Genomic DNA, 26,721 nt, shown 5'->3' with positions numbered 1-26,721 from the left:
TTTATGGAATGAACAACAGAAAAAATACATGCGAAAGGACTGGTATGTAAAAGAGAGATAATAAGGAATCGAGTGACCTTGGTATGTTCTACAGTGGGCACATCAGGCCCATGGCTGATGTTGAATAATGGTAGACAAAATGTTATGGAATGAGCTGTGGATGTAATTTATACACTCATCGAAAGTGGTGTGTGGGGGACTGAGACTGCCCATTTGCATTAGCTGACTTTTCTTGAAACCAGCTTGGATTTTTTAATGTACCATGAAAATGCAATCAATATTTGATCTGAAACATAAAAACATACAAAATGTTGTAGCTTCACTCTGTGGTTGCTTTAAAAAAATTATACTAAAGTTTGTCTTGTAAAACAAGAAATCCACTAAACCTTCATAGGGTACAGCTGTATTAGATGACTGAAATAAAGAAGTGAAAAAGTGCTGATGTGTTCTTGACATTAATTATAAAATCAAAATTTGGTAAAGTCTTCATCATCATAATACGTACTTTTGACATTCATCTAGAGCTAACACATGTGGATGATCATCTTCAGACATTGTTATTACTGCTTCCCGGTTGAATGCTCCTCGACGTCTCTGGTCAACGGTGTGCCTTGTAATTGAGGATGTGGTTGAACTGGTCCAATACAGAGTGTCCCAAGCTCTGTGATAAGCAAGTCCCTCCACTGACCCAACATCTGGAAAACATGGTTACAGAAAGAGCAAATAAAACTCCTTCTAAAAAGACCTTTTCTTGTTGATGTTGATCCTGCAAAATCACAGAGTTGAGAGAACCACAGAATTCAGCCTACTGGCTCCATCAGTTCCTTTATACTTCCACCTTCCACCTGTTATTTAATTTTTTTTTCCCAAAACCAAAGTTAAAAAATATTTAAAAATATGGAGAGCAAGATCACTCTTAATATCCTAGTACCGTATTTGTCAATGCTAGCATTTGTTGAAATAATATTTTCACTACAGTGTCTCCAGCAAATACATTAGAAATAATCTGCTTTTATTCAAGATGGCAGTAAATTAGTCACAACTTTAGACTTCATATTAAGAGAAGTCTTGGGCATGTTTTTACTAATTACTTGTACTATTTCACCTTATCTTTGGATGTATTTTGTAACAGAGATACACATTACATTAATAGGGATCAAAGTGTCCTGTTACTATTATCTGAGTAGGCTTTTATAAAACACCTGAAACACACTGAAAAAAGACCAGCTCTGAATGCTGTAGCATCAATACACTGTTTTAGTAAGCCACAATACCACACACTTTCTTTCTACATAAAAAATGTGTTAGAAACAAAAGCAAATATTAATAAGCAGCTAAAACATATATTTAACATCCAGAAAAGATAAATTGCATCTGATTTCAGTGTATAAAAGTGACAGACTGTGAGAATTAGTAATTATTTCCTACCATTATTTTTGAATTACCACAGAAATGCATGCTGATTACTTCACTTATTATTTTGTTAGAAACAAGTAATTTTAGACCAGAAGGTTCATACAGCTATTAATGAACTATAGAAGACAAAACCTAAAAATATAATAAGGATTATATTATGCTGATTATTACAATTTACACTCAGCTTTCAGGAAGATGTAATTTTTACCATGCAATTTGTACACACAGAACAGAAAGTCCCCAAATCACACCAAAAGTTTCATCACACCAAAAGTGCTAACACTAAATTAAAACTATGAAGTAAATAATTAATCAGTATTTTAGATTTCTCTTTCTTTGCATTTGGAGATCTCCTGATTACATTTTCATGATGTATCTGCAGAGAAGTCGCAGCAAATTTCTTACAGAAGAAAGAACAGAAGAAAAATTAGATGACACCCCTTAAAGGGAGGTGAATATATGTAGAAAAGCTATTCGTACCTATGAAGGGAATTAATGAATAAAATATATTCAGTTCACTTAAAGTAACTCAAGAAAGTGAATTGAGTTTAAAACTGGCATTGAAGGCAACTTGAAAATTACAAAAAATTCTTCTGACCATTGTAAAGGTTACATTTTAGATAAGAATTCTAGATGTGACAAAGATTAATGGGTTAAAAGTATTCTTTAAGAGCAGTAGCCATATTATTTTTAATTTTAAGCATCAAAAGATATTGAGATATAGCAAATGTTTCTCTTTTTTTTTTTTTTTTTTAATATAAATCACCAATTGAAATCAAAGAGAGATAGTTCTTTCAAACAGCAGGACAGAGATGTGCAAGCACTTTAGTACTTTAAAACCAGTTAGAACATGCCTGAATGCAGGCTTATTATCAGCTATGGTTTATATAGTTTCTGGTATCATCTTTCCGTATGATAAATTAAGAAAGCCAGTTGCTTCATTCTTGGATATTGCAACCCTGAGCACCCACGCCACATGCATATTACTTTATGCCAGGGTATCACAGTATCACAGATTTCTAGGTTGGAAGAGACCTCAAGATCATCGAGTCCAACCTCCGACCTAACACTAAGTACTCCACTAAACCATATCGCTAAGCTCTACATCTAAACGTCTTTTAAAGACCTCCAGGGATGGTGACTCCACCACCTCACTGGGCAGCCCATTCCAATGCTTAATAACCCTTTCGGTAAAGAAGTACTTCCTAACATCCAACCTAAAACTCCCCTGTCGCAACTTTAGCCCATTCCCCCTCGTCCTGTCACCAGGCACGTAGGAGAACAGACCAACCCCCACCTCTCTACAGCCTCCTTTAAGGTAACTGTGGAGAGCGATGAGGTCGCCCCTGAGCCTCCTCTTCTCCAGGCTGAACAAGCCCAGCTCCCTCAGCCGCTCCTCGTAAGACTTGTTCTCCAGACCCCTCACCAGCTTGGTCGCCCTTCTCTGGACTCTGGAATGAAACAACTAATTCCTCCTGAAATGTAACTCTGGCATGGTTCTGGCAAAAATATGCTGCTGAAACAACAGTCTGTAGGGAGTATAAACAGGATTATGTCAGTCTTCATTCCTTTTGTCCACAGACCTCCCAACCACTGAAATCTGTATTTCTCAAACACACCGTACTTCAGGACATGCAAGAAATATCCCTGACAACATAACATTAAAATATCACCCTTAGGACTGACATGGCCAGCACAGTATTTTAGGCAACACGAACCAGAAGAAATCCTAAAAATAATAATTTTTCAGAGCCAGAGAAACAGAATATGGGATTAAATGGAAATTTGGGATTGTCTAAAACATCCTTAAGGCACTAGGCCAAGCAGTGCATATGTGAACCATTTTGCACCCTGGTCTGGGTCCAGGGATTATTTCCAGGGGCAGAAATCTGAGATATAGGTTCTGATATACTTCTTGGTCAATTTTTGCAAGTTTTCTGCTAAACTGTGAAGTTAAAAGAAAATTTAGGAAAAGTGATAAATGTTAAAATACAGAACTAGGAATATAATTCAAATTTAATCTATTAATTTCCATTGCACTTATGTTGAATTTTTCCTATTTGCCATTACTTGCAATTCTGTAATCTAAAAAGATGACAGAAAATATACTGACATTTTCTGACCAATTCTGCATATTACTCATCATGATCAAACCATCAGAGAATTTATCACTTTTTTTTTTTTTTTAACCTTTCATACCTGTGCAAGTTGACTGTTTCCTCGCCATAAATATGGAAGGTTTTCGAAAAATGAAACAAAGCCATTTGTTCGGCGATAAGACATAGCCCTTAGGAGGCGAGGATTTAACTAAGATTTGCAGCAAATCATGCTCTTCAATTGAAAGGCACCTATCAGAAAATAACAACCAAACCAACCAAACAACAATACATTTCCCTCATGTAACCTTTTGAATTTCTATCAACTTCAGCTTTGTTACTTGTCTGTACCTGTCAAGAGATTCAAAAACAAACTGTTTATACAACATAGACAAAAACTACTCTGTAGTAGAAAAAGGATAATGATATTGTTCCTGCCACAACTAGAATGATTAAAGTGCTCTTGAAATACAAGATATATGTGGGTTTACTTGTAATTTCTACGCTTAAGAAGTCCTTATTTTTCTACAGAAATCATGTTCTTGTATAATCATTCACATTATTAAATTGGACCAATACATCAAACTGCAACTCCAGATCAGGGTGTGTAATATATTCTTATAGTATGAATATTATTAATAATGAAATGGTCATTTCTAAATTTTTAGAAAGAGAGTCATGGAAAGGTCTGCCATGTATGGAGAAACTGCATACAGATGAAAAATATATATTCCCTTGTTTGAATGAAAAAACTAAAATGAAAAAATGTTCTGTTTTGAAAAACCTTGCAATATATGCATGTTCTGAACGGACAAGAACTAAAACAAAGTAATCAATAAAAACACTATTTAAGAGCGAACAATAGCAACAATTCTAAAAGAAAATTTTAAAAGCTAATAAAAATACAATAAATCTCTGTGATTAAGGGAATTTCAAAGCCTTAGAGTTAAGAGAAAAAAAGTAATCTGAAAGTTTATTGCTTAGAGTCAGGCTGTAAAGGCTGCCTGAAATCAAATATCTGATATTCAGTTATGCAAATGTGTTTTCATAAAAAGAATTTCAGGAACTACCTGAAGTATTTGTGATCTTTTAAAGAAGAGAAGTCTCCTTATAGACTGTGATCTCATCTTTGAGCAACCTAAATGTGAAACTATTAAACAGCTCAGGTGACCTGTGAGTGGATGATAATGTTTTCCTAAACACCACACAATCGCTTTGACTAAAATATATGCTTTTCTTAAAAAAAAAAAAAAATAAATATGAAGGAAGGAAGGAAGGAAACTATATAAACACTATCTGTAAGACAAGAATTAAATGCTAACTAAATATTGTCTGCTGAAAGCATATACCAAGTGCATTTGCTTAGTTCCACTGGAAATAAAAATCCTGAAGGATTTATACTAAGAATTCTCCTTTATTTTTCAACAAACTTTTTTTTATCATGTTGCTCACTTATGAAATTGAGAACTCCACCAACACAAAAGAGAATCATTTAATACTTTTAAAAAACACAAATCTATAAGGAAGGTGGTTTTAAATTCAGTGACATAAGGACCAGACAGTAAATGCTAAAGTCATCCAAGATTTAGATAAATTCTTACAATGGAAAACAAAACTAACTTTGCCCTTATTAGCATTTAGTATGAACTGGATGAATTGTCATCAGTACATCATGTAGGCAAATCTTCACTATAACTAGTAGTCAATGCTACAAAAGCTTTTTTTTTGTTTGTTTACATTGTTTCTTGGGTAAAAATATGTTTTGTTTTACATGTTAGTCAAGAAATGTAACATTCATATTAATTATTTTACAGTATAACAAAAATTAACAGTGTAATTAAAAGCAAGGACCAACTAAGGACAGAAATAGCCCTCAAAATGGTCCTCTAGCCACCTTCGGGTGTCTCTCATCAAAACTAAATCTTTTATCAACTTCATATTGCCAAAGAAAGGTCACTGGAGGAGACTCCAAAGCAACTGCATTCTAGTGTCACATCATTACCATTTTGCACTGAAATTATTTTATATTTACTTATTTCTTACTCCTTATGGGATATCCTAGGGCTTTTGTTGTTGCAGTTAATATATCATCAGATATTCAGTTACTTTAAAAAATAAGCGAAATACTTTCTCATCCTATTTTGTGCTACAATTGGGGGATTCAATCCCAAATCTACTGACAGTATGAAAATTAGTGATTTGTTTACTCTCAGCTTCATATTTTCATAGCATCATACAATATTCTGAATTAGTATAGCATAAAGAAACTGGAAATGAAAAGAAACACATTTGTTTCACTGACATATTGAATTAAAACACTGATGGCATTAGATGCCTACAGCACTGATTAAATTTATTCTAGGCATGAAGCAACAGTTTATGATTTTCACATGAATAGCATACTTAAATGAAAGGAACATTAATACAATATGATATTAATATACAAATACTCACATTATTCACCTGCCACTGACATTCTGAATTAAATCAGCAATGGGGTGTATAACTGATTAAATATCTACACAAGAGAATGCAACAGCTTATGATTTACAAAGGCAATGGTAGAGCGATCACATCATTATGTTGCCAAATGCTATCTATCACTTTTACTGAACTTAACGAAGATGGATTGCATACCACAGATGAGATGCGGCCTATAAATATTGTCATGCTGATCTTCATCTGACTTTCCCAGGGAACAGACAAGCAACAAATCAATAACTGAAGAACTCAGATTAGAGCTCCCTCATTACTGCAAATACAAAATAAATACTTAAGGGTGTAAAGTTTAAATTATCCAATAGTTCTAGCCACTGACTTTCGGTAATGTATATAGTATTTCACTGTCTCCTAGATTTTGATCTATCTTCTGCAAGTTTTAAAATTCTCTAGGAAGTTTACTGTCAAAACTTTCTCAGTTTTGACTGCATCAGTTCAACTACCTTTTTCATTTAATTTCCTATTCTTACACACCCCTTTTCTTTAGCACAGCTGATAAGCAAGAACTGTCAACATTATACGGCAAAACAGTTTTGTTTTGTTTTATTGATGAGAAGCCAACAAAATAGGAAAATTGAGCATAAACAACACTGATATCAGAATTTTGGAGAAGGCTTTAATACTTAGATGTACTTAACATTTAACACCTGTTTCTTTTTTATTTACCCTCTGACTTGGCTTTCACAACTTACCTTTCAGGATAGAGTCTGTCAGTTGTTTTACCAGACTGGGCATGGGAGATGAAACTGCTTTCTGTCAATCTGTTTGTGTAAGATTACCATGATAGATAACAGGTGATCTTCGGTGAAAAGAATGCCTCACAAGCAGCAAAACACCCAATGAAAGGGTTATAGTTCACATAACTAACTAAATGTACAATTAGAACTCTAAATAATTATTTCTCTTCTACTTTTCCCTTCAAGTAGCCAGAAGGCAGGAAGTAATTTCTGCTATATAAAATTCTAAGACAATAACAAGCTGTTAAAAACAAAACAAAGAAAAAATAAACCAAGATAAGTTGTATTTGACTCAAAAATTAGAGACTGATTTAATTTCTTAATTGCTTCTGACATCAATCATATGTATAACAAGGACACAATATGTTATATTGTAACAGAAACCTTAAATATCAAATATGACAACTCTGTATTGCAACAGTTCAATTAACTCATTATCCTGTTTAGCCTATGAATATTTTAGTGCACATGTAAAGTTTGCTAAAATTATACCATAAATCACCCTTATATCATTTTTCTATATCTGTAAAATATAAAATCATGCTGTAAAGTATTACACATTAAAGATTATTAAATCTAATAAAATAATATAAACGTAGGCTTTGTGTTCTTGCAGGCTAGAACTACCTTAAGTTCAAGACACTATAAATGCCTCCATGGATATAAGCTCTCTATTCCTTCAAACTGACTGCAGTAACCATGAAAGAATGAACATTTGTTGTGAATCAACTAAAGAGAAATAAAATCGTTTTAGAATTGGGGGGGGCGGGGGGGGGGGGGGAATGACACATGATGATGACACAAAATAAAACAAACAAAAAAAACACAAACAAAAAACACACTCATTTTTTTAAAAAGTAGAATACTGGAATCTCAGATTCTAAAACGTTCAGTGACTTTCTAACAACAAGTAAAAATTGACTCTGTGTGATAACTATTCACAGAACACTTAAATATGCAGCAAAAAGAAACTAATGGTAAGTATCTTTCTGGATTTATAACATTGACTTAGTCTGTATCAGTGAAGATACATAAAATATTATATGCAAACACTGTATATGTGAAATAAATATGGCATGAATGGCAGGCAGATGCCCAAGTAGTAGGATTTTTATAGTCTAGTCAATACGCAAAGTTATGAAGGTCTACACAAAACACCTGGTGAAATTATTCAGGCAAGGAATCATTCCAATTAAGCATGGAAAAAGGCCGTGAACGTAACCTGCAGTTGATGACTTTAATCATACTTAGATGAACTAGTCAACCAACTGAAAACACGATAGATTTTTATTGTGTGAACTAACCAACCAATGGAAAAGTAATGATAGAGGGAGGATATTTCTGTGCAAATAAGTGCATTAGATATTGATTAAATGCATCTCTGGGACGGCAGTGGTAAACCCCAGTTTGGAGCTGGACAAGGTACGTGAAGCTGGACATTTAAGAGCTGATCACCCATCAACACTTAGCAAACACTTAGCTCACTAATAGGGTGTTATAAGCTATGGAGTGCTGATAATGTAAACAGCACAGAGATACCAGAAGGAAAGACTCAAAGGATCAGTCAGCAAATCATACAGTGTTCATGGGACATTTTGGCACAGCTGCTGATGTAAAAACTCATATCAGCAAATTTACATCAGTAAAAAATTAAAAGAAACATGGAAAGTAGAAGCAGTCACAGTGTTAATTCTTTCCGAATCATCTCCAGTTTAAGAGGCAAAAGCACCTTTCCTGAATACTGAGGATGGGAATGCTAGCAATAAACCGAACTGAAAGATCAGTGTATGTTAGTTCTCACCATGAATACATTTCAGTTTCATAGTAGGGATAACTAAACAAGCCACAGAATGTGCAAAAATATATATTCCTAGAAGAATAACTGGTAAGTATAAAGTTAGTAAATGTTATCCACCTATACAGTTATTTACTGTACAGACTGTAAATTCTACCCATTAATCATAATACACCGCCACATACAAAAACAAAATATAGTGATAAACCAGACATTTTGTTTTTGCTAACAAGGTAGCAGTTGTAATAATAATTTTTGCTTTTACTACTTAGTGTCTTAGGTTTAACAATAGCCTCTCACTTTTCCCTTGTTGAAAAGTGAAAATCACTGGAACTATACCGTATACAATTAAAATAAATGCAATTTGTTTACAAAATAAAAAGCAACTATATTCAAGTATTTATATTTAACAGATTAAAAATTTCTTCTGAAGAAGAAAGCTCAACAATGAAAGGGACCTCATACAATGTACCAAATTTAATGCTCTGTAAGAGAAATGGGAATATAAATGCCTTTTTGACAGTTAAATTGGAGCCATTTAGTTAGCAAGAATAGTAGCACACATTGGAACACCTTTAAAAGATTCAGACTGTAAAAAGCCTTACAATACATCACAGGATCTGACACTTTATGTTAGCAGTGAATAAATTTTTGCCTTCTATAGACACTAGTGCCTGAAGTTCAAAACAGAAGCAGCCTTTTTTTCACATAACACTTCCTTTCTTACCATGAAGGATATTGCACTGGCAAAAATGTCTTAGTGTAATTGTTTACATAGTTAGGACAGAAATGGCTCACCAACAGTATCTCATCTTAATACTTCTTCCCATTTCTGATTTGCTTTCTTTTGCCTTTCCTCCCCTTTCCTCTCTCCCTCAATTTCTAATTCATTTCTTTTCTTTTTAGTGTTGTACAACTATATCAAACCTACTTGAATGCTGCAGTCTTCTACAGATACACTGAGGCAGGTGTTGGTTAACGAATAAATTGTCTCAAACCTCTACCTATGATAAAAAAGGAAACTGCATTATTAGCTTAGCAGCTCAGGCTCTTATTTCAGAAAGTATTCCTTGTATAAACATAAGCTTTGAAACTTTAAGCTTTGAATTTTGCACTGTACACATTAAGAGACCACTTTCCAAATATACAGGTACGTCATTGGACTGTGTACTTTCTTAAGAAAATTTTTCTAACACAACTGACAGATTGAAACTTATTCTACATGACAGAAATAAACCTGACAATCTTGAAAGAAGGATGCACTGTGATATTTAATATTATGACAATTGTATGTGCATAGTCTTACCAAATCAACACAGAAGGTCTGCAGCCTCAGAGATGCATGTGGCTCACTCTGTCAAAAGACTTAGGTGTCAGCATGGCCTCTTCATCTAAGTATATAGGGCATGTCCAGAGAGTTGTTCTTATGACCACACCACACTCCTACTCCTATGCTGTCCTCAATTTTGCCTCCAGAAATGCTGAGGCAACTTCTCGCTTCTGAATGCAAGTTAGTCATCAAATAGCACGCCATCTACTCTCTAAAGCTAATCTTAATTTGCATTTGTAGTGGGATGGAAGATAGTTCACAGAGATGGTTCATCAGGGAGATGGTTTGAGATTGTCTTCTCTCAGTTCTCGGTTGATAGAAAGTTTAGACTTACTGACCCACAGTTTCATGTTCATCAGGGGAGGAAGAAGGGACATGGATGCTGTAATGGCATTCTACTTCTAGGCAGACAGAGAAGGAAGGATACCAAAGTAAAGCAGAAAAGTTTAGCAGATGGTTTATGAATTAGGGCTTAATCATGAATATTATAGAAGGATAAAACAAGGTGCATCCCATTGAATATTATGTATTTTTGGCCTAATGGCTCAATCCACAGTGATAATAATGTTTCCTAACAGGAAACAAAAAGTTTAGGATACAAGCGATCTTCATGATTTTAAATGAATTAAGGCTCCAATTAGCTGTTTGCTCCACCCAAACCACGAAGAATCTACTTTGGGAAAAATATGCTATCTTCCACTGGCTTTCTCTAGATCAAGCTTAGACCTCCTATCCAATGTAGAAAAAAAATCTATTCAGATAATCATGTCATTAATAAGAAAGTCAGCTTGCATTTTATCAGTTGACAAAATAAACAACAGCCAATGGGAGATGTGGTATAAGAAGGGGATACACACGAAATATTAACAATATCTTATATTAAACAGATATTTGTTTCTGTTGAAACATTTTCATTTTCAGTCATTTCAATCTACTCTAAAATTACTCTTTGATGGAAGATAAGTCTGTTTAGATCTATAAAGACTGAAAGTACTTCATATATTTTTATCAGAATGCATATGAAATGGCTTCTAGTTTGAATATTACGGAAACATTCAGAAGTTTGAAATAATGGTGCTGTTCCACCTAGAAGTGTTCAACAACAAAGAAAAATAAGAGTAGAATGCTCCCAAGGCTCCCTTTGAGATGAGAGTAAACCCTATTGTTCTAAATGAGACTGACAACCTGCAGCAATTTATACAAGTCAGATTTCCAAATACCTCCTTACATAACCCTGTGCCTTTAACTGCTAGTGAATTCTATTCTTTCTGTATAATGGTCCATTATCTCATTTTAACCTAGGTTTTCAGTAACAAATTCTCCAAGAGAATGGCAAAAGCTGGGATGTCTACTTCAGGTAGGATTTTAACACCTGTTCAGTGATGGCCAAACCAACATACTGATTGAAGCTCAGTGTCACTTTCATTTATTACATTCTCTATCTTTTTTTGTATTTAATGTCTTCTTTCAATTTCCTACAAAGCCTGTAGTACATTGGGGCTTAAAATTAGATAAAATTAGAAGACAAACAACTTGCAAAGTGCATGTAATCTCTCTAGACCTCTCCTAGAATATTAAATGAGTTAGGATATGATTTCCAAGGCATTGCTTCTCTTAATCAAAAACTCCGCAGTGCTTACACAAAATGAAAAAATAGTCCTTTTTGCAGAGTAAATCCTGCATGATTCCTCAAACTGGAAGAACAGAGAAAGTGTGTATCAAAATGTGTTTTCTAAATAGAATCCCTTTGTGTTTTGTTTCATACAGAACTACCATCGACAACAAACAGGAAAGTCACGAAGGTTCTCATGATTTATGAGGAAAAAAGGCACTTGGGATTCTGTTTCTTGGAACTGTAAAAATACAGTTTGCCTTAACAGGTTCCTGAAACTTTTATAGCACAATGGGATACAAAACACACAAATGTATAGCCAGTTTAAGTCACAGAAGCAGTCTAACCTGTCTAAAGTGAGCTCCAAGGGTGATCTTCACAACTAAAATGTGGAAGATTAAGAAAAGATTAAGAAATGTGGAAGATTAAGAAAATATCTTGCATCCTTTCCTTTTTGGAAGGAAAGACTGAGATCAAAACACATGATACAGACAGTTGTCCTGTCACAACATATTTAAAACATGTATTGCTATAATGATGTTAATTTTAAAAATCTCCATAGAGCTGATAAAACTCTACATGATGCTATAGTAACAAAATCATGAGCAATACTGAGTGGTTAAATAATTCATGAATCAAAAAAAAATTATTTGTGAGACATCACAGCAAAGAAAACAGGGAATTTTTAAAAAACAGCAGTCAGGACCAACTCCAGTTACTTATTAAAAAAAAAAAAAAAAAGTCCCTACTAACTGACTGACCAACGGAAACAAAGTTAGAAGTTATGAAAGAACTCACTTCCAAAACCTATGCTGCACAAAAATAAAGGTGTTAAGGAATGGCATACTGTGGACATGCTACACTGTTGGTTTTGTTTGTTTGTTTGTTTTGATATTGCTCCTTCCTGCTGAAGACAGAACCCTCTCAGGTACCAGGTTCTTGGTGAGTTTTGAATCTGTTTTTAGTGAACTGGAACAAGTTAGATAAAGTTGTTTATATGCTGTAAATCTACTTTCCCTGAGCAGAAAATGTGTTAGCTAATGGGTTGTTTATGAGTTGCAAATCTGTTCAGTGAGGTGAAAATTTGTCAGATAATGGGTTGTTTATGAATTCTAAATCAATATTCAGTGAGTCGGAACTATGTTAGATAATAGCTTGCGTATGGGTTGTAAATCTGTTTTCAGTGAACTGGAAACATGTTAGATAATGGGTTGTTTCTGGGTAGTAAATCTGTTCTCAGTGAGCTAAAAACATATTAGATAATGGGTTGCTCGTGAGTTGTAAATCTGTTTTTAGTGAACTGGAAACCTGTTTAATAAAGGGCTCTTTATATATCTTAACTGTTTTTAGTGTGCAGAAAAATTCAATAATGTGTTAGATTTGAGTGGCATATCTGATTTCACTGAGGTAGAAATCCATCAGCTAATGGATTCTTTATGAGCAGAAGATCTACATTCGGTGAACTAAAAATCTGGGACAATAATGAACTCTATTTTCACTATTTGATTTAAATACAGAGTAAAGTTTTGCCTGATTTGTAGACCTCAGCTTAATGAGGTCAAAAGAGGCTGTAGATCTGTAAGAAGCACACTAGGTAATTCTAATGTGGTTTTGTATCCCTTTCCAGTAAAGGAAAATTTGCCACAAATGCCTACTGATAATTTAGGAGACAAAAGATAGCAAAATAAATGTCAAATACGTTATCTTTTAATCCTGCAATGAAACATCATTAGTGAAATCTGTCAGCTGGATTCCATTCACTAATTTCTGTCTAATCAAACATAGTCAACATGGAAATCAGAAAATTTTCTCTCTTACAGTGAATGGAATCACTGATGTCATCTAGTCTAACCATTGTTGGTTGTTGTTGTTTTTTGTTTGTTTGTTTGTTTTTGTATTTGGGTATCACTGTTAGCCAAATACTTCTACTGTATCAAGCAGCCCCATGAACTGTTTCCTGTTTGCAGGGAGAGAAAGTCATGTGCCGACTGCGGAAAGGAAGGATATGTGGTACAAGAATGCCAATTTTAAATGGATCACTCAACATAAAGAAAGGGGTTTTAAAACATATGAAGGAAAACAATATAGTAACATATGTTACTTTATATTGTGATGCAATATCCCTTCTCATTTACAATGAAAAAACAACTGAAGCATTTCTAGAAAAACACCCTTGTTCAGAACTATATCCTAAGCATATACAGTACATTTCTGAAGGATACAAAATTTCATCTGACATTCAATTATTCAGAGTGCTGACTCTGCTAATGAAAAATGAAATCAGGCATATTAAGATTACAAGTAGAAACACTTCCTAACAATTTCTTAAAAGTATAATTCTCATCTGTGCTCCATGAAATGTCTTTAGTTCTTGTACAACAACCTATTATAAAGTAATGAGGAATAGTTTATTGTTCTTTTAAAAAGCCAATTTGTATCTGCATTGCTGCTTCACCAATATTTCTTTCTCCTGTTTTAAATGTAAAATTCTCCAGTGGCTTTTCATGTAATGCTTTTCGTCCTATCCTACAATACCAGAGTTAAAATAACGTTGTATCATCCCCGCACACGTGAGCTGGCTGTCTCTCTTGTAGAGCTAATCTCGGCTCTGGATCTCTAGGTTTAATGCTTTCCAGAGAGTAATGAGAACATCCTGACAACATTGCTTAGTTTCATTTTACTGTATCTCAGTATGGATATCATTAATTCCTCTATAATATGCACACATAAAAACACAAAATTAAAATAAATAAATAAATAAAGACTTTTGTACCATATTCAAAAGATGCTTTTCCACTCTTTAATGTGAACAGTTTTCATGACTTGGAATAGCTTCCTAAAACCACAGTGCAGAGGTGCACAATGATACAATTATCCAGTGTAAACTGTAGAAAATTAGTTCATCACTTTGCAGCTGTTTAGCTTATTTCTTTTCCAAAAATATTGTTTGTTAACATGCAGTAGCAAAGGACAATATGTTCTACATCAAATGTACTTCCATTTTTCCAGTCACTTTCTTTTGTCTTGTTATTGTTTGACCCAGACAAATAGCTAAACGTAGCAATGCCACAGGCAATATAACATGACAGTAGAAATTCAAATGAGAATTATCAGGGAGAAAAAAAAAAACAACAATAAAATACTTCAGACATTATGGAAAATGGCTACCAAAATGAACTATAGCCTCTGGAAAAAAGTAAAAGAAAATCAATCAGTATTTGAAAAATAACATGAAGAACCATAGTAAATACATGCTTCTGATGACTGATTACAGATGAATGAGATTTACGGCATATTTTAAAATAATTACATTAGAAAAGAAACTTAAGGCAGCATAAGATTCTGGACTTTAGATTTTTGTTGGACATATTTTCCGATGGTTAATATTAGGCTATATTTCTCATACATCCGCATTCAGATTTTCCCTGAATTTGAATTTTACCATGACAAACCACAAAAATTTGCATTAACGTTGCATAAAAGTTATGCTAGACTTTGTGATGATATTGATGTTGATTCCTTGAGGAGAGACAGGCCTCAAGTATTCAGAAGCTAAATAAAACATCAAGTTTAAGAGAAATCCCCTTGCTAATGTGGTGAATGAAGGCATAGTGAATACGCAAAGTTACTGAGTAAGCCTCTCCTTGAAAAGGACAATTTCATAGGTTAGAGTTTGCCTCGGATTATCACTGAGCACGAGTCGCTTTTCTTGAGCTGAATACAAGAATGGTGAGTCAACTGGACACAATGACCATGGTCCCAATATTTTTATACCGAGGAACAGTTATGTCTGCAGAGGTATCTTACAGTATTCCACTCCCACTAACTACAAAAACACACAACTGATAATTTCATGGAGTAACTGGACTTCTTTCATGTCTAGGCAATGTATAATGAGGTTTGTTAGTAAAGCTCCAAAAAATTACCATAATACAAATTAAATATGATCATGACCTTTTTTTTTTTTCCTAGTAATATGCTTCACATGTCGTAAGATTGCTATAAATTATTTTGAAGTTGTAATACAGAAAGATAGTGTTTAAATATATCTTGCAGGTAAAAATTGTAATAGTTGTGTTATATGCTTATGTATACTAAAACTTTTTTCACATTTTTAACCCTATGATGTCAAGTGGTTATCAAATTTTGACTTAATAAGTGTTACTCAAAGAAAATACATATTTTGTGAAATTTTTACTCACTTTCTATTAGCACTTTTCTGCCAGCCCAGTTGTCTGTAATAACTTGTATATTTCCAAAGTGTGCATCACTGAAGAATATCCGATTAGAACCTCTTCCTCTCAGACTGTAGTCAAAAGCAAGAGCTATCACATTTTTGAAGTACTCTGGATTTTCATATGGCCTTACTGGTGAATTTAAGTTGGTTTCATCAGAAAGATGTATACTTTTTAATATTGTCCTTCCTGAGTATAGCAGGTAACCTTTATGTCTTAGGCAAGTAATTCCATCTTCTGCAAGATAGCCATGTGCACAAGCACAAGATCTTTGTCCATTTCCCCGATAAAGGCAGAGTTGATGACACCCACCATTATTCTTGGCACAAACATTAGTACCTGTAAGAAAAAAAGAAGAAATAAATCTATCTTTTGTACAATTACAAGTAACTAACTTAAATCAGAATGCAATTTTACACATTCCAAGGATTCTTCTCTTAAACTTTATCTACAGTACAAGTAAATCAAAGGCCAAAATAGCAAAGAATATAACTTCAATGACAAATAGACAAAGTAAATTTTAAAGTAAACAATCTAATAGCAAACATAATTAACATTCTTTCCAATTCACAAGTGTATATACTTTATAAATAGAAAATGATTGAATGGATTTTTCTTCCACATTCCGATGAAGACTTAGATAGAGACTTATGAGCTGTTTCAAGTGCTTTGAAATATTTTATTATTTTTTTTTAAACACCTGTTACTGGCAAAGAGTAAATTTAGATACCATCAGAATCCTGCACTGTTCTTAGTCAATTCCTATCGAAATGAAAACATATATATTAGTATGTACAAAACTGTGTCAATCCAGGTCACTGTTTTAATAACAATGTTTCCTAACTTTTTGTTCAAATTTCTTTTAAAACCTGACTTTAAAAACTTACTCCCTGACAAATGCATTCCATTAAATAATCATTGTCAAATTAGTAAATTCAATGACATAAACTACACTTGTTACAAGCCATATTTAAAATTACAGTAATTGTCAATAATTAGGACCTATTTTACTTTGTCTTTTTTTTTTTTTTTTTTGGACTATGTATGAAATACAATTATAGTTAGTTTAGATAATTTAGTTTCTGTTTCTGACAGCACTTTCCATATAACAACTCAGCTCTTTCAGTTTCCCTATTTCTGATTTTTTTCCAGATAGTGAAAACAAAAACAAAAAACAGTCTCAATAAATTGGTTTCTGGAAGAAAACCATTATAACTGTCAGGGAATAAGTAGCATCTGAAAGTACCGTTGACTGCATTTTCTAACTGCTACATTTCAAGCTGAAGGTACATTAAAGCAAAAGTAATGGGGGATGAGAGTTAACTTTCTCTTTAAATTAGAAATGTTGAATTTTGAGTTCCTAGGCAAAATTCCATGAGAAATATTCCTCTGTAGTCATGCAAAAATATTGGGAGACTTATCTGTATACGTTTGCACTTGTGGTTTCTTTTAAGAAGTTTTTGAATTTTTATTAGGCTAGAAATGTTAATATCTGGTTGGAAGGATGAGTTTGAGAGAAAGGCAAATACATGAAAGAGATCCTCAAGTTTCTAAAATCTCTCTTTGAAAATTTCAATGCTTCCACAGTTCACCAGCTGTAAATATCTTTAAAAACAACCAGCTCTAAAAACAGTTTAATTAAGGCATATCCTTGCACATGTAGAATAGCACTGAAGGATAGGAATCCACTTGCGAATAGCACTACAGGGCTGGCTCATCAGAAAGGGTAAAACAGGTGTTTGAAAAAAAAAAAGCATTAATCATTTCTCAATCAGCAAAGGTTCTTTGTGTGGTTTTGGTTGTTTGTTTCTCTTTCTTTTTTGTTTGCCTTTTTATTTATTTTTTTTTATTATTATTAGAAGGTCAGGAAACTAGCTAATTATTTTTTTTTTTTAAGGAGCATTGACTACTTCTAGTTCAGTAAACTTAAATATATATATATATAAAATAGAGTTATATAGAAAAAAAATCCAAAAAATATTTTTCACCTGTTTTTTCCCTTTTGTCCTTCTGGCTCACTGACAGCCCCTCCAAAAGACATTAACCATTTGTACCCTAGTAAAATTTGAAAAATGTATTAAAAATCATTCAGTTATGTTTTTCAAGCTAACATTAAAAGATTTTTAGCCTCAGTAACAATTTATCCTATTTCTAATGCAATCAAGTATTTCAAGCTACCAATAAAATCATTACATATAATGAAGCATTTTTATCCAATTATATTTTCCTAATCCTAAAATACAAAGCCCTTCCAAGCAAGCAGACATTAACTATTTCTAGCCTAGTTAAAAGAAATAATATTTTTTTCTGTGGATATTTTTTATCCATAAAATATTAGTCTAGAATACGGTGAAATTGCATGCAAAAATCTTTAATAAAATTAATACACGTGCTCATTGTTCTTAAACTATTTAAAATTTCTTTAAGAAAAAAAAATGAAAAGACTATCTTATTGATTGTTAAATGTTTTCTTTCAAAATGCACATTTATTTTACATTTCATATTTAAAACAGTTGTTTAGGAAAGACCTACATAAAAAACAAGATCTTCAGATACGTGATGCTGTGATTAAAGCAACTTTTGAGTGCTACCAACACTAGAAATATTTGTATTAAATAGTTTATCTTTTTATGGTAATACTTTATTCCTCTGTGTTTTTGAATATATATATATATATTCAAAAATCTATCTATCTATCTATCTATCTATCTATCTATCTATCTATAATTTGGTCTGGATTTCCTGGTAGCATCATTTCCATTCCAATCATTACCATTTGTTGGTAGACTTCTTAACACTTTTGCTAACTTAAACAAATACATGAAACAAAGATGTTGCTTACAAAGGTGATACAATCATGTCTCTATTTCTCATAAAATAGTTCTTGTTTTTCAAGACCTCTACTGAATTAGAATTTTAGGAAAGAAAAGAAAACTAAAAGAAAGATTACTCTTAGTGGAGAATAAAATTCATCCATTTGTATCTTTATATCATAAATCACAGAGAGGATATGATAACTTTTGTCTCTTCAATTTGCAAAACAAATCAAATTCCAGTGAAATCCAGTTATTTACAAGGTCTCTTCCCACACAAAAATGCTGGACTGAAAACCAAGGAATTTCAGGAAATAAATATTTGAGAGACAGAGGCTGGGATTTTCTAATCGTGAAAGAAAATTCTGCTTTCCAACAGAAATTTGAGACAGCCTGAGATTACTGCTCTTTAAAGCACAGTTTAAGGTCTATCTCATTCCTAAAGAAAACAAAAAGGTATGATACAATTTGTTCTGGTTTTAGACTTTCTCCTGAAACACCCAGAAGGATTTTAGTAGAAATTGTACTATATATTTTCTTTAATACATTAATTTTAGCTAAAAAAAAAAAAAAAAACAAAAACCAAAAAACTTTAAGAGTAAATGTGGATATATTGCAAAATTTATTGCCATAAATCATTGATTATTTAACTTTTTGTAAGTTTTAATATACATAAAAAGTATCAGGCAATATTGAAACACGTAATAGTATCCTTAAGAACAGCCAACCTTTCTCTCGTGCTCTATTAAAGATTTTCACTTCCTTCAGGTTTATTCCAAGGCCAGTCCTCATGGTCACAGCATCCGTGGCCTCATTCTTGTGGCCTCTTCTAATAGAGCCATTTGCATGTGCTCTGCCAAAAAAGTTGAAGATGTCTGATCAACAATCCTCAACTAATTCATACCACACAAATGACTGAAGGGCAGTGGAGAGTTTGCCTAACAGAAGGTGAAGAAACCTGGTCTCATCTATGACACTGATATGCTTAGCTTTCAGTATCAGAAATACCCTTTCTTTGGAAACTGTGTAACTTTCTGCAATCCATTCTCTGACCTTGCTAAGGAATGGCTAATCCTACAAAGGTGAAGCACCTGGCACTGAAATAACATTTTGAGACTCAAATACTTATGAAAAATAAATTACCTGTCAGACCAGTAGATGTAAGCTCCGAACACCGCGACAGAAAACATATCCACATTGCTCCCTGACAGCACAATCTCCCGATTCCCTCCACTTTCAAGGTCAATCCTTTCTATCTTGTCGGTACGAGCATCACACCAATATAATTTATTTTCCTAAAGATTAATTTTAAAGGAAACATCAACAGTCTTGTCCAAGTATTTCATTAAGTGTTATTAAGATTACGCCAAAGCGATAGACCAATTGACTTTAATGAAACATAAAAAATATTGTACATCTTAATGTATACTGGAAGACAAAGAAACTAACCTCATAGTCAATGGAAATTCCATTAGGCCACACAATCCCCAGGCTCACAAGCACAACCTTCTCAGACCCATCTAAGTGTGCCTTCCCTATGCAAGGAGTTTGTCCCCACTCTGTCCAAAATAAATACCTAAAATATTGCAGAAATTACCAATTAAAATATAGCATCAAAATAAAGAGATGAAAATGTGTAATACTGTACTTCAATAGCAAACAAAATGAATGTACCATTAATAGATATTTAAAAAGCATAATAAGGCTTATGTATCTTTGTATAACCTTTAGAGGATGAATGTATTTTAATACTTGTTTGATTAAATATTTTTTAGACAGAGTCTTTGCAGATGTTATATATGAAGTCATTCTTAAAACTGTAATTAATCAGTCAACATGCAGTTCTTTGCCTTAAAGGATATAGCTTTACTGCTTGGGAAAATCAAAGAGAATTAGAAAGAAATTACTGCAACACAAGCACACACATCTAATACCTACTAAAAATGTTGTGATTATACAGGTGATGTATGTATAACTAACTAGCAGGTTAAAGGAATCTAGAAGCCTCCCAAGCAGCTGCCAAAAAGGTAACACAATATATTTAATATTGGAGTATTAATGGTAATAAATATATTGCTATATAAACTTAAATGAACTATTAACTAGCAAAGAAATAAAAACTTGATCTTCCCAGAAGTCTGAGAAGGCATATCTAAAATACTTGTTTCCTGGACCTTTGCAGGTAGAAGTATGCCAGAAATGTATTTGGTGTATATGCTGCAATGCTTGAATAATGACGACCCAACTTTTTTAGGAACTACCCCATATATAAGTTACATAGCTAACATGGAGATGCAAGTGGCAGAAATTTGATGAAGTCCTGGAATTAACTTTCAAAAAAATATCTGTGAAGAAAACTAAGTCAGAGTTTAAAACTCCATCCCTCCAAATACAAATCAAGTTTCTCAAATGTCTTCAAAGGAGGTAGCTTCAAAGTCTGAGAAATATTTCAGACCTCCCCACCTTAACTCCATATTTCAATCACAATTTAAGCTTCATCAGAAAACTGCTATTTAACTGTGTGGAAGAAAAAAAAAATCAGCCAAATATGTTTTAAATGAATAAGTATACCTGATGAGGGACAAAGACGCTCCTCTGTAGGACTACACATTCTTAACTTTTTCCCTAGTATAACATTACCAACCAGCTGAATGCTGGCTGCTTCATATCTTGGTATAATGGGCAAATTCAATGAGATCAAATAACTGCTATTTTCCTCTCCGTTTTTATAGCTGTCAACTCAAGCTCCAAGAGAAATGAAAAAATGAGAAGTCAGGGCAACGAGAGAGTGAGGAGGAAAGAACACCTTTGAAAGTTTTGCCTGGCAAAGGGATAGAGATATGACAATAGCGCAGAGGGTAAGAAGGCATTTATCTCCCCACATAAAGATATACCTTTCCTTCACCTTCAAAACATTGCTGTCCTACTTGCATGAAGTAACTTTGATTGGAGACATCCGATGAGATGTTGTGGCAAAGTATTAAAAAGGGAGTCCAAGCTTACCTGCATTCACAAAAGGTGTACCTTTCTAGCAGACATGTAAAGTATTTACTAATCTGCAAGTAAAGGGTGAATACCTATCTGTGTTTTGAAGACGTGAGGTTTACCCTTCTGGTCAAAATAATTTTATCAGGTTTCTGTGTACTTTTCTGCAAAGGCTTTTTTTTTATTTATTTTTATTTTTTCCCCTCCTCTGTAACAGAAGACCACAAATGTTCTGGTACACTAAGCACAAAAATATTTTAACAAGATCCTGAAGAACAGCATCAATCTGAAACTGTTAGCAGATACAGCCAAGCATCCAGTGGTGCTATATGAACACAGCTGTAATCATTTGTGGCAAAAGCTATTATATTATGCAGAAAATAAAACTCACTCTTGCTTTCACCTTCACTCTTAAATACATTTAGTTTGAATTCCCTAGTCTGCAGAATACACAGATCACTACATCTAAATTCTCATAAAGGAAATTGTGGTAAAGATTCAGGCAGCATTTTGCATCAATGGTATCAATCTGGCCTCACTGAGAAGCCAGAATTCTTCATTACTAGGGCTGCAGACTCCTCTGACTACAGAGACTGCTTTCCTGAACATACTGTGATACTCATTTGATTGAATCTGAGGAAAATGAGTGACACATCTTCATCTCTAGGTTTAAGAGGATACATACAATGTGGCCTGTGTTTTGCAGGATAACTGTAGCATTTATATCCACTGAGTCATAAATCAACTCAGAAAGCACATTTCATGTTCCAATGAAAAAAAGAAGGGAATTCTTTGCAGAATTTACTGCTTCTGCATTACTTGTAACTCTATTAACAATAGCTTTGGAGCTTGAAGGGGACAGAAAGTTCTGTATTTGTCTTAGTGCTTCACTGTAGTCTGTACTCTTATCAAACAGTTGGATGAAAACAGACGTAATTTTTGACACTTACTCTCTTACCCATGTGCTTCATTTAACATAGCTTTCAGCTACCCTGGGCAATTTCCTTCATTGTTGCATGATGATGTTACATGACACCGGAATTTATAACTGTCAAGGATTACACCATTCTATCATTTCATCATCACACTGAGGTCTTCATTACCTAGTGTGACTTTTTTGGATTTGCTGGAAACTTAAGAAGCACTCAACAGATTTAAGCAAGTTTCCAATCAATGTCTACACTTCCGTGAAAATGATTATCTTAGAAGATAAAAACTTGTGCAAAGAAGATACAGTACTTCATTTAGATAGAGACTCATGAAAAATCTCAGCATATGTTAAGAACATTTTCTTCCACCTGTGTTTAGTTACAGAACAATACATTCCAAAACAATCCTTTCAGGTTTTGATTTCTAAAAGCTTCAGTGCTAACATGCAGACTTTAAAAGAAATACAAATAGCCACAGTCATGTTACCCCTTTTCTGGATGTACTGCAATAGATCTTGGCTGGTCCAAACCCTGGGATATAATTACATATCGGAATGAGCCGTTGAGTCTGGAAACTTCAATTAAGTTTAAGCCATGATCCGTCCAATATATGTTACCTAGGAAAAATACCATGAAGTTACTGGAAAAATAAAACACTACTTGAAAAGTGAATTCTTGAGAAGTGAATCTTAAATGTGTAAGTTAAGACCAGAAACTGCTATATTTTAAATTACGTGCATCTAATATTTTTAATTTCTAGTCCTAGTCAGCCTTCTGCTTTAAAGTATAAACTTGTATTTATGATTGTCACAGTTGAGACTGTTGATATATGAAATAGTGTCCAAGATATGTAAAGATTTTTTCCTGGCTGTAATAAAACTGACTCCTCCTCCACCCAAAATAATAATAATAATAAAAAAAAAAAACCTCCACACAAAAAAACAGTTATACCATGTTAAACAATAATAAAACAAACAAACAAACAAACAAAACTAAATTATTGAAAGCAAATTGAGTTATTTGGTCTTGAGCTGAAATGCAAGAGCATACTGTCAGAAATCATGACAATACCTCAAGCAGGTAAACACCTACCTGCTATCCAGTCCACTGCAATGCCTTCAACTCTTCCCAAGCCATTTGTAACAATGTCTTCTTTCCACGTTTGGTCTCGTTTAGATCTGCTGATTTTGTTGAAACCCATGTCTGTCCAATAGATTGTATCATTACCTAGAAAAAAACATGATAAGGATTCTTGGATTAATTTAGTTACTTCAGTCCAGGTACCTACATCAGTAACTGTAAAACTTCAATAATATGTCAGAGTAAACAAAGGAATGGTTATCAACACTATCATTTTTAGTTCCAGAATATTCAGTGCTCTGAAGAACTACAGTGCCAAACTGCCTATACAGTCATTTCCTTCAGTAATCATTCAGATTAAATTTTGGCAGTAGCAAAAAAATTTAACTAGAAAAAAAAAATAGAAATTTTGATAGTGATATAATAAAAAGCATAGAAAACGGACACATAGAAAATACTCACTAAATTAATTTGCACTAAACTAATAAGGATCCCTGTGGGTTTCAAATACAAATAATATTCCAACATTTGCTGAGTTCCAGTTTACATTTGGTCCGAACGATCCAAGTGATAAGACACTCTCATTTTATGGAGACAGCAATTTTCAGGGGTTCTCTTATGCTAATAATCAAAGTCCTGTGTATCTCAATAAAACATAACATTCACAGTAGGACTCAACCACTGAAAACCCATGTCATGGGAAACAAGGCAATAGGAATTCAAATTAAGCAGCTGGCCTTTATTTTGTTGTAGACTCTGTTCAGTTATAAAAGTGGATGGCATCGCACAGAACTGTGCATCAATGCTGTCTGTCGGTTGTCACTTAATATCATAATTGTACAAACCTGTTTTATTTTCCAAATTACTCTGGAAATTAATAGAAATGGAGATGAAAATTCCCTTCAGCATCTGCTTCCTGAAGTCAGTTCTGGCTTCAGACAGATGGAAGGATAGCCTATACTCAATTTGAAGCCTTCAGCATCTATTTATCTATTCTATTGCTGGAATCTGAAAAGAGAATTAGTACCCGGAAATGACCATGGCCACAAAACAGGAAACAACTATCTGCAATTTTCTGCAGCTTCTACAAGTATTTTGCTGAGTGTTGAGCACTAGTATCCACAGCCTCATACCCCAGTACAGTCCTCAGGCAGCTTATTAGCAAACAGTTAAAATGAATTCCATGTAATGCATTTTGCCAATAAAAAATTGGTAGCTCAAGATTCAACATAAAAAGTACTCATTGAGAATTACCTTTTTTCCTAGGCCTTGTGAGCTTAGTCTGTAAACGTTCAAACCAATTATTTCAACTAATAGAGTACAATCTATTCTCCTTTGCACCTTTACATGCCTGCCACAGATACAAATGCCTAGAGGCACAATGATAGCATGAGTAAGAGCAGGAACAAACTATAGAGAGAAATCTGGGGAGAAACGTGTGACAGCGGCTCTGGGTTCCCAGCTCACACTAAGTACAACAAAACTGAATGAAGAATTTGGAAGACTCTTCTTCTGAGAGAAGCAAAATCTTCCAAGTCTCAAACCCCTTCTGAGATTAACTACTGCAGAACTGAAAGGGGCTCAGCAATAACAATGTGTTCTGTCAAAACTATTAACAATTTTATTACTCCACTCTAATATACAGTCAACTTCCACTTCCTCCATATATAGTTGCGATTTTTTTTTTTCCCATTTATAGGAGTGGTATAAGATATCTTCCACTTATATGATAAACTATGCAAAATATTTACCTGCATGGAAGTCTATGCCCACAGCAAATGAAGTTCCAGATACAGGCATTAAAGCATCCATTTTATCATTTGGATCAAGAGGTATTCCTCTAATCCCTTCATGAACAGAATACATAAGAAATGATTCAATACCTAAGGGGAAAATCAAATAGGTAATGAGAACAAAATGGAGACTTTCCCAATCAACAAGACTGGAGGAATTAATAGGCGCTAGACATAGTTTTCCAATACTGCTCCCTAATTTTCTAGAATGATAAATCCAGCTCTTTGAAAACACATTCATGAATTATTATGGCATATTTATAATTAAATAATAAATACAGTTTTACAATAGAAGGGAATTATTGTACATTTCAAGCACCATCTTATGATTAAGTAATTAGCTTTAATGAAAAATAAAGCTAAGGAGAAAATATTTTGAATTATGAGAAGTTTAAGAATATTTTCAGTGCATATATTTTTTATCATAGCATTATTATTTTCAGTGCATATATATTTTCAGTGCACTTTATATATTAAATAGACAGTTTTACAGAACTTGTAGAAAGCAGGAGTCAAGACTGTGTAAATTATCTTCTGAGGCATGAGATTCCTCTCACCTCATTTAATCATGCACACTTCCTTAACAGACAACACAGAAATGCATTGTTTAAGGGAACAATGCATGTGATGCATTTTAAATGTCCGCATTTGTGTTAGTCGCACTCCAAAAGCATCTATTTCTATTAAGTGGGAAGAAACATTTGAGATGAATCACACCTTTCCACAAATAGAATTATAACAAGTACTTTGTTGCATTAATCTCAAAGTTCATATAATAGAACACTTCTAAGTTTAAGGGAAATTACACAGCATGATGATATGCAACTTGGAATTTTTAAGAAGTCCAACTGCAATACAGGAAAAGTTCCTTTTTCTTCACACAATTTTTTAAAAAAATCTTTCTTTGTAAAAAGCTAGCTCGTAGAACACCTCAAGAATATTAACCACAAAATTTCGGATAAATACTGAAAGCAGTTCTACCTTTGCATGACATGCGGTTTTTTTGAAGGTTGTAGCCTACTGTACAAACACAGGTTCTGGTCGTTTCTGATGTTGGTAAACAGAGCTGGGAACATCCACCATTGTTTAACTGACAAGAATTGCTGCCTAGAGCATAATAGGGGAGAAGACACAAGAGGCAACAAAATTTTAACAGTATAATCCTGACTAAAAATTAGTGTTGTTATCAATTTACTAATATTAACAAAACCGAATTTTGTTCAGGTAAAGTCTTTGTAGTGGAAATATGCATAAAATATTTCAGGCTATACTATTATTCATGTATTTTGTCATGCTGCACTCACAGTATTTTACCTGCGCACTGAGATTTTTTTTTTCCCCCTTCACAGTACTTTTTAAAAATAACATTTTTTTGAACAATGTCTTTTTTATAGTAAAAAC

The 26,721-nt window shown here is 33.5% G+C and overlaps 1 protein-coding gene across 12 annotated transcripts in view; it reads right to left on the bottom strand.

Moving 5' to 3' along the window:
- LRP1B (LDL receptor related protein 1B) overlaps positions 1–26,721 on the bottom strand; it is a 546,211-nt gene that overhangs the window by 146,163 nt on the left and 373,327 nt on the right. For all 12 annotated transcript variants that reach the window (XM_083841828.1, XM_083841833.1, XM_083841832.1 and 9 more), the window contains 9 exons: positions 26,302–26,427; positions 25,279–25,410; positions 23,540–23,674; positions 22,935–23,064; positions 19,983–20,109; positions 19,677–19,828; positions 19,262–19,386; positions 15,688–16,059; positions 506–695 (listed from right to left, as the gene is read on the bottom strand). In XM_083841828.1, coding sequence (XP_083697954.1) covers positions 506–695; positions 15,688–16,059; positions 19,262–19,386; positions 19,677–19,828; positions 19,983–20,109; positions 22,935–23,064; positions 23,540–23,674; positions 25,279–25,410; positions 26,302–26,427 — 1,489 coding nt within the window. The remainder of the gene's footprint in view (positions 1–505; positions 696–15,687; positions 16,060–19,261; positions 19,387–19,676; positions 19,829–19,982; positions 20,110–22,934; positions 23,065–23,539; positions 23,675–25,278; positions 25,411–26,301; positions 26,428–26,721) is intronic.

This window comes from Anser anser (genome assembly GCF_964211835.1).
Source record: "Anser anser genome assembly, chromosome: 6".
In the NCBI taxonomy this organism is placed as follows: domain Eukaryota; kingdom Metazoa; phylum Chordata; class Aves; order Anseriformes; family Anatidae; genus Anser; species Anser anser.
Note: the sequence above shows the minus strand (reverse complement) of the source record. Positions and strands in the feature narration are given on the sequence as shown.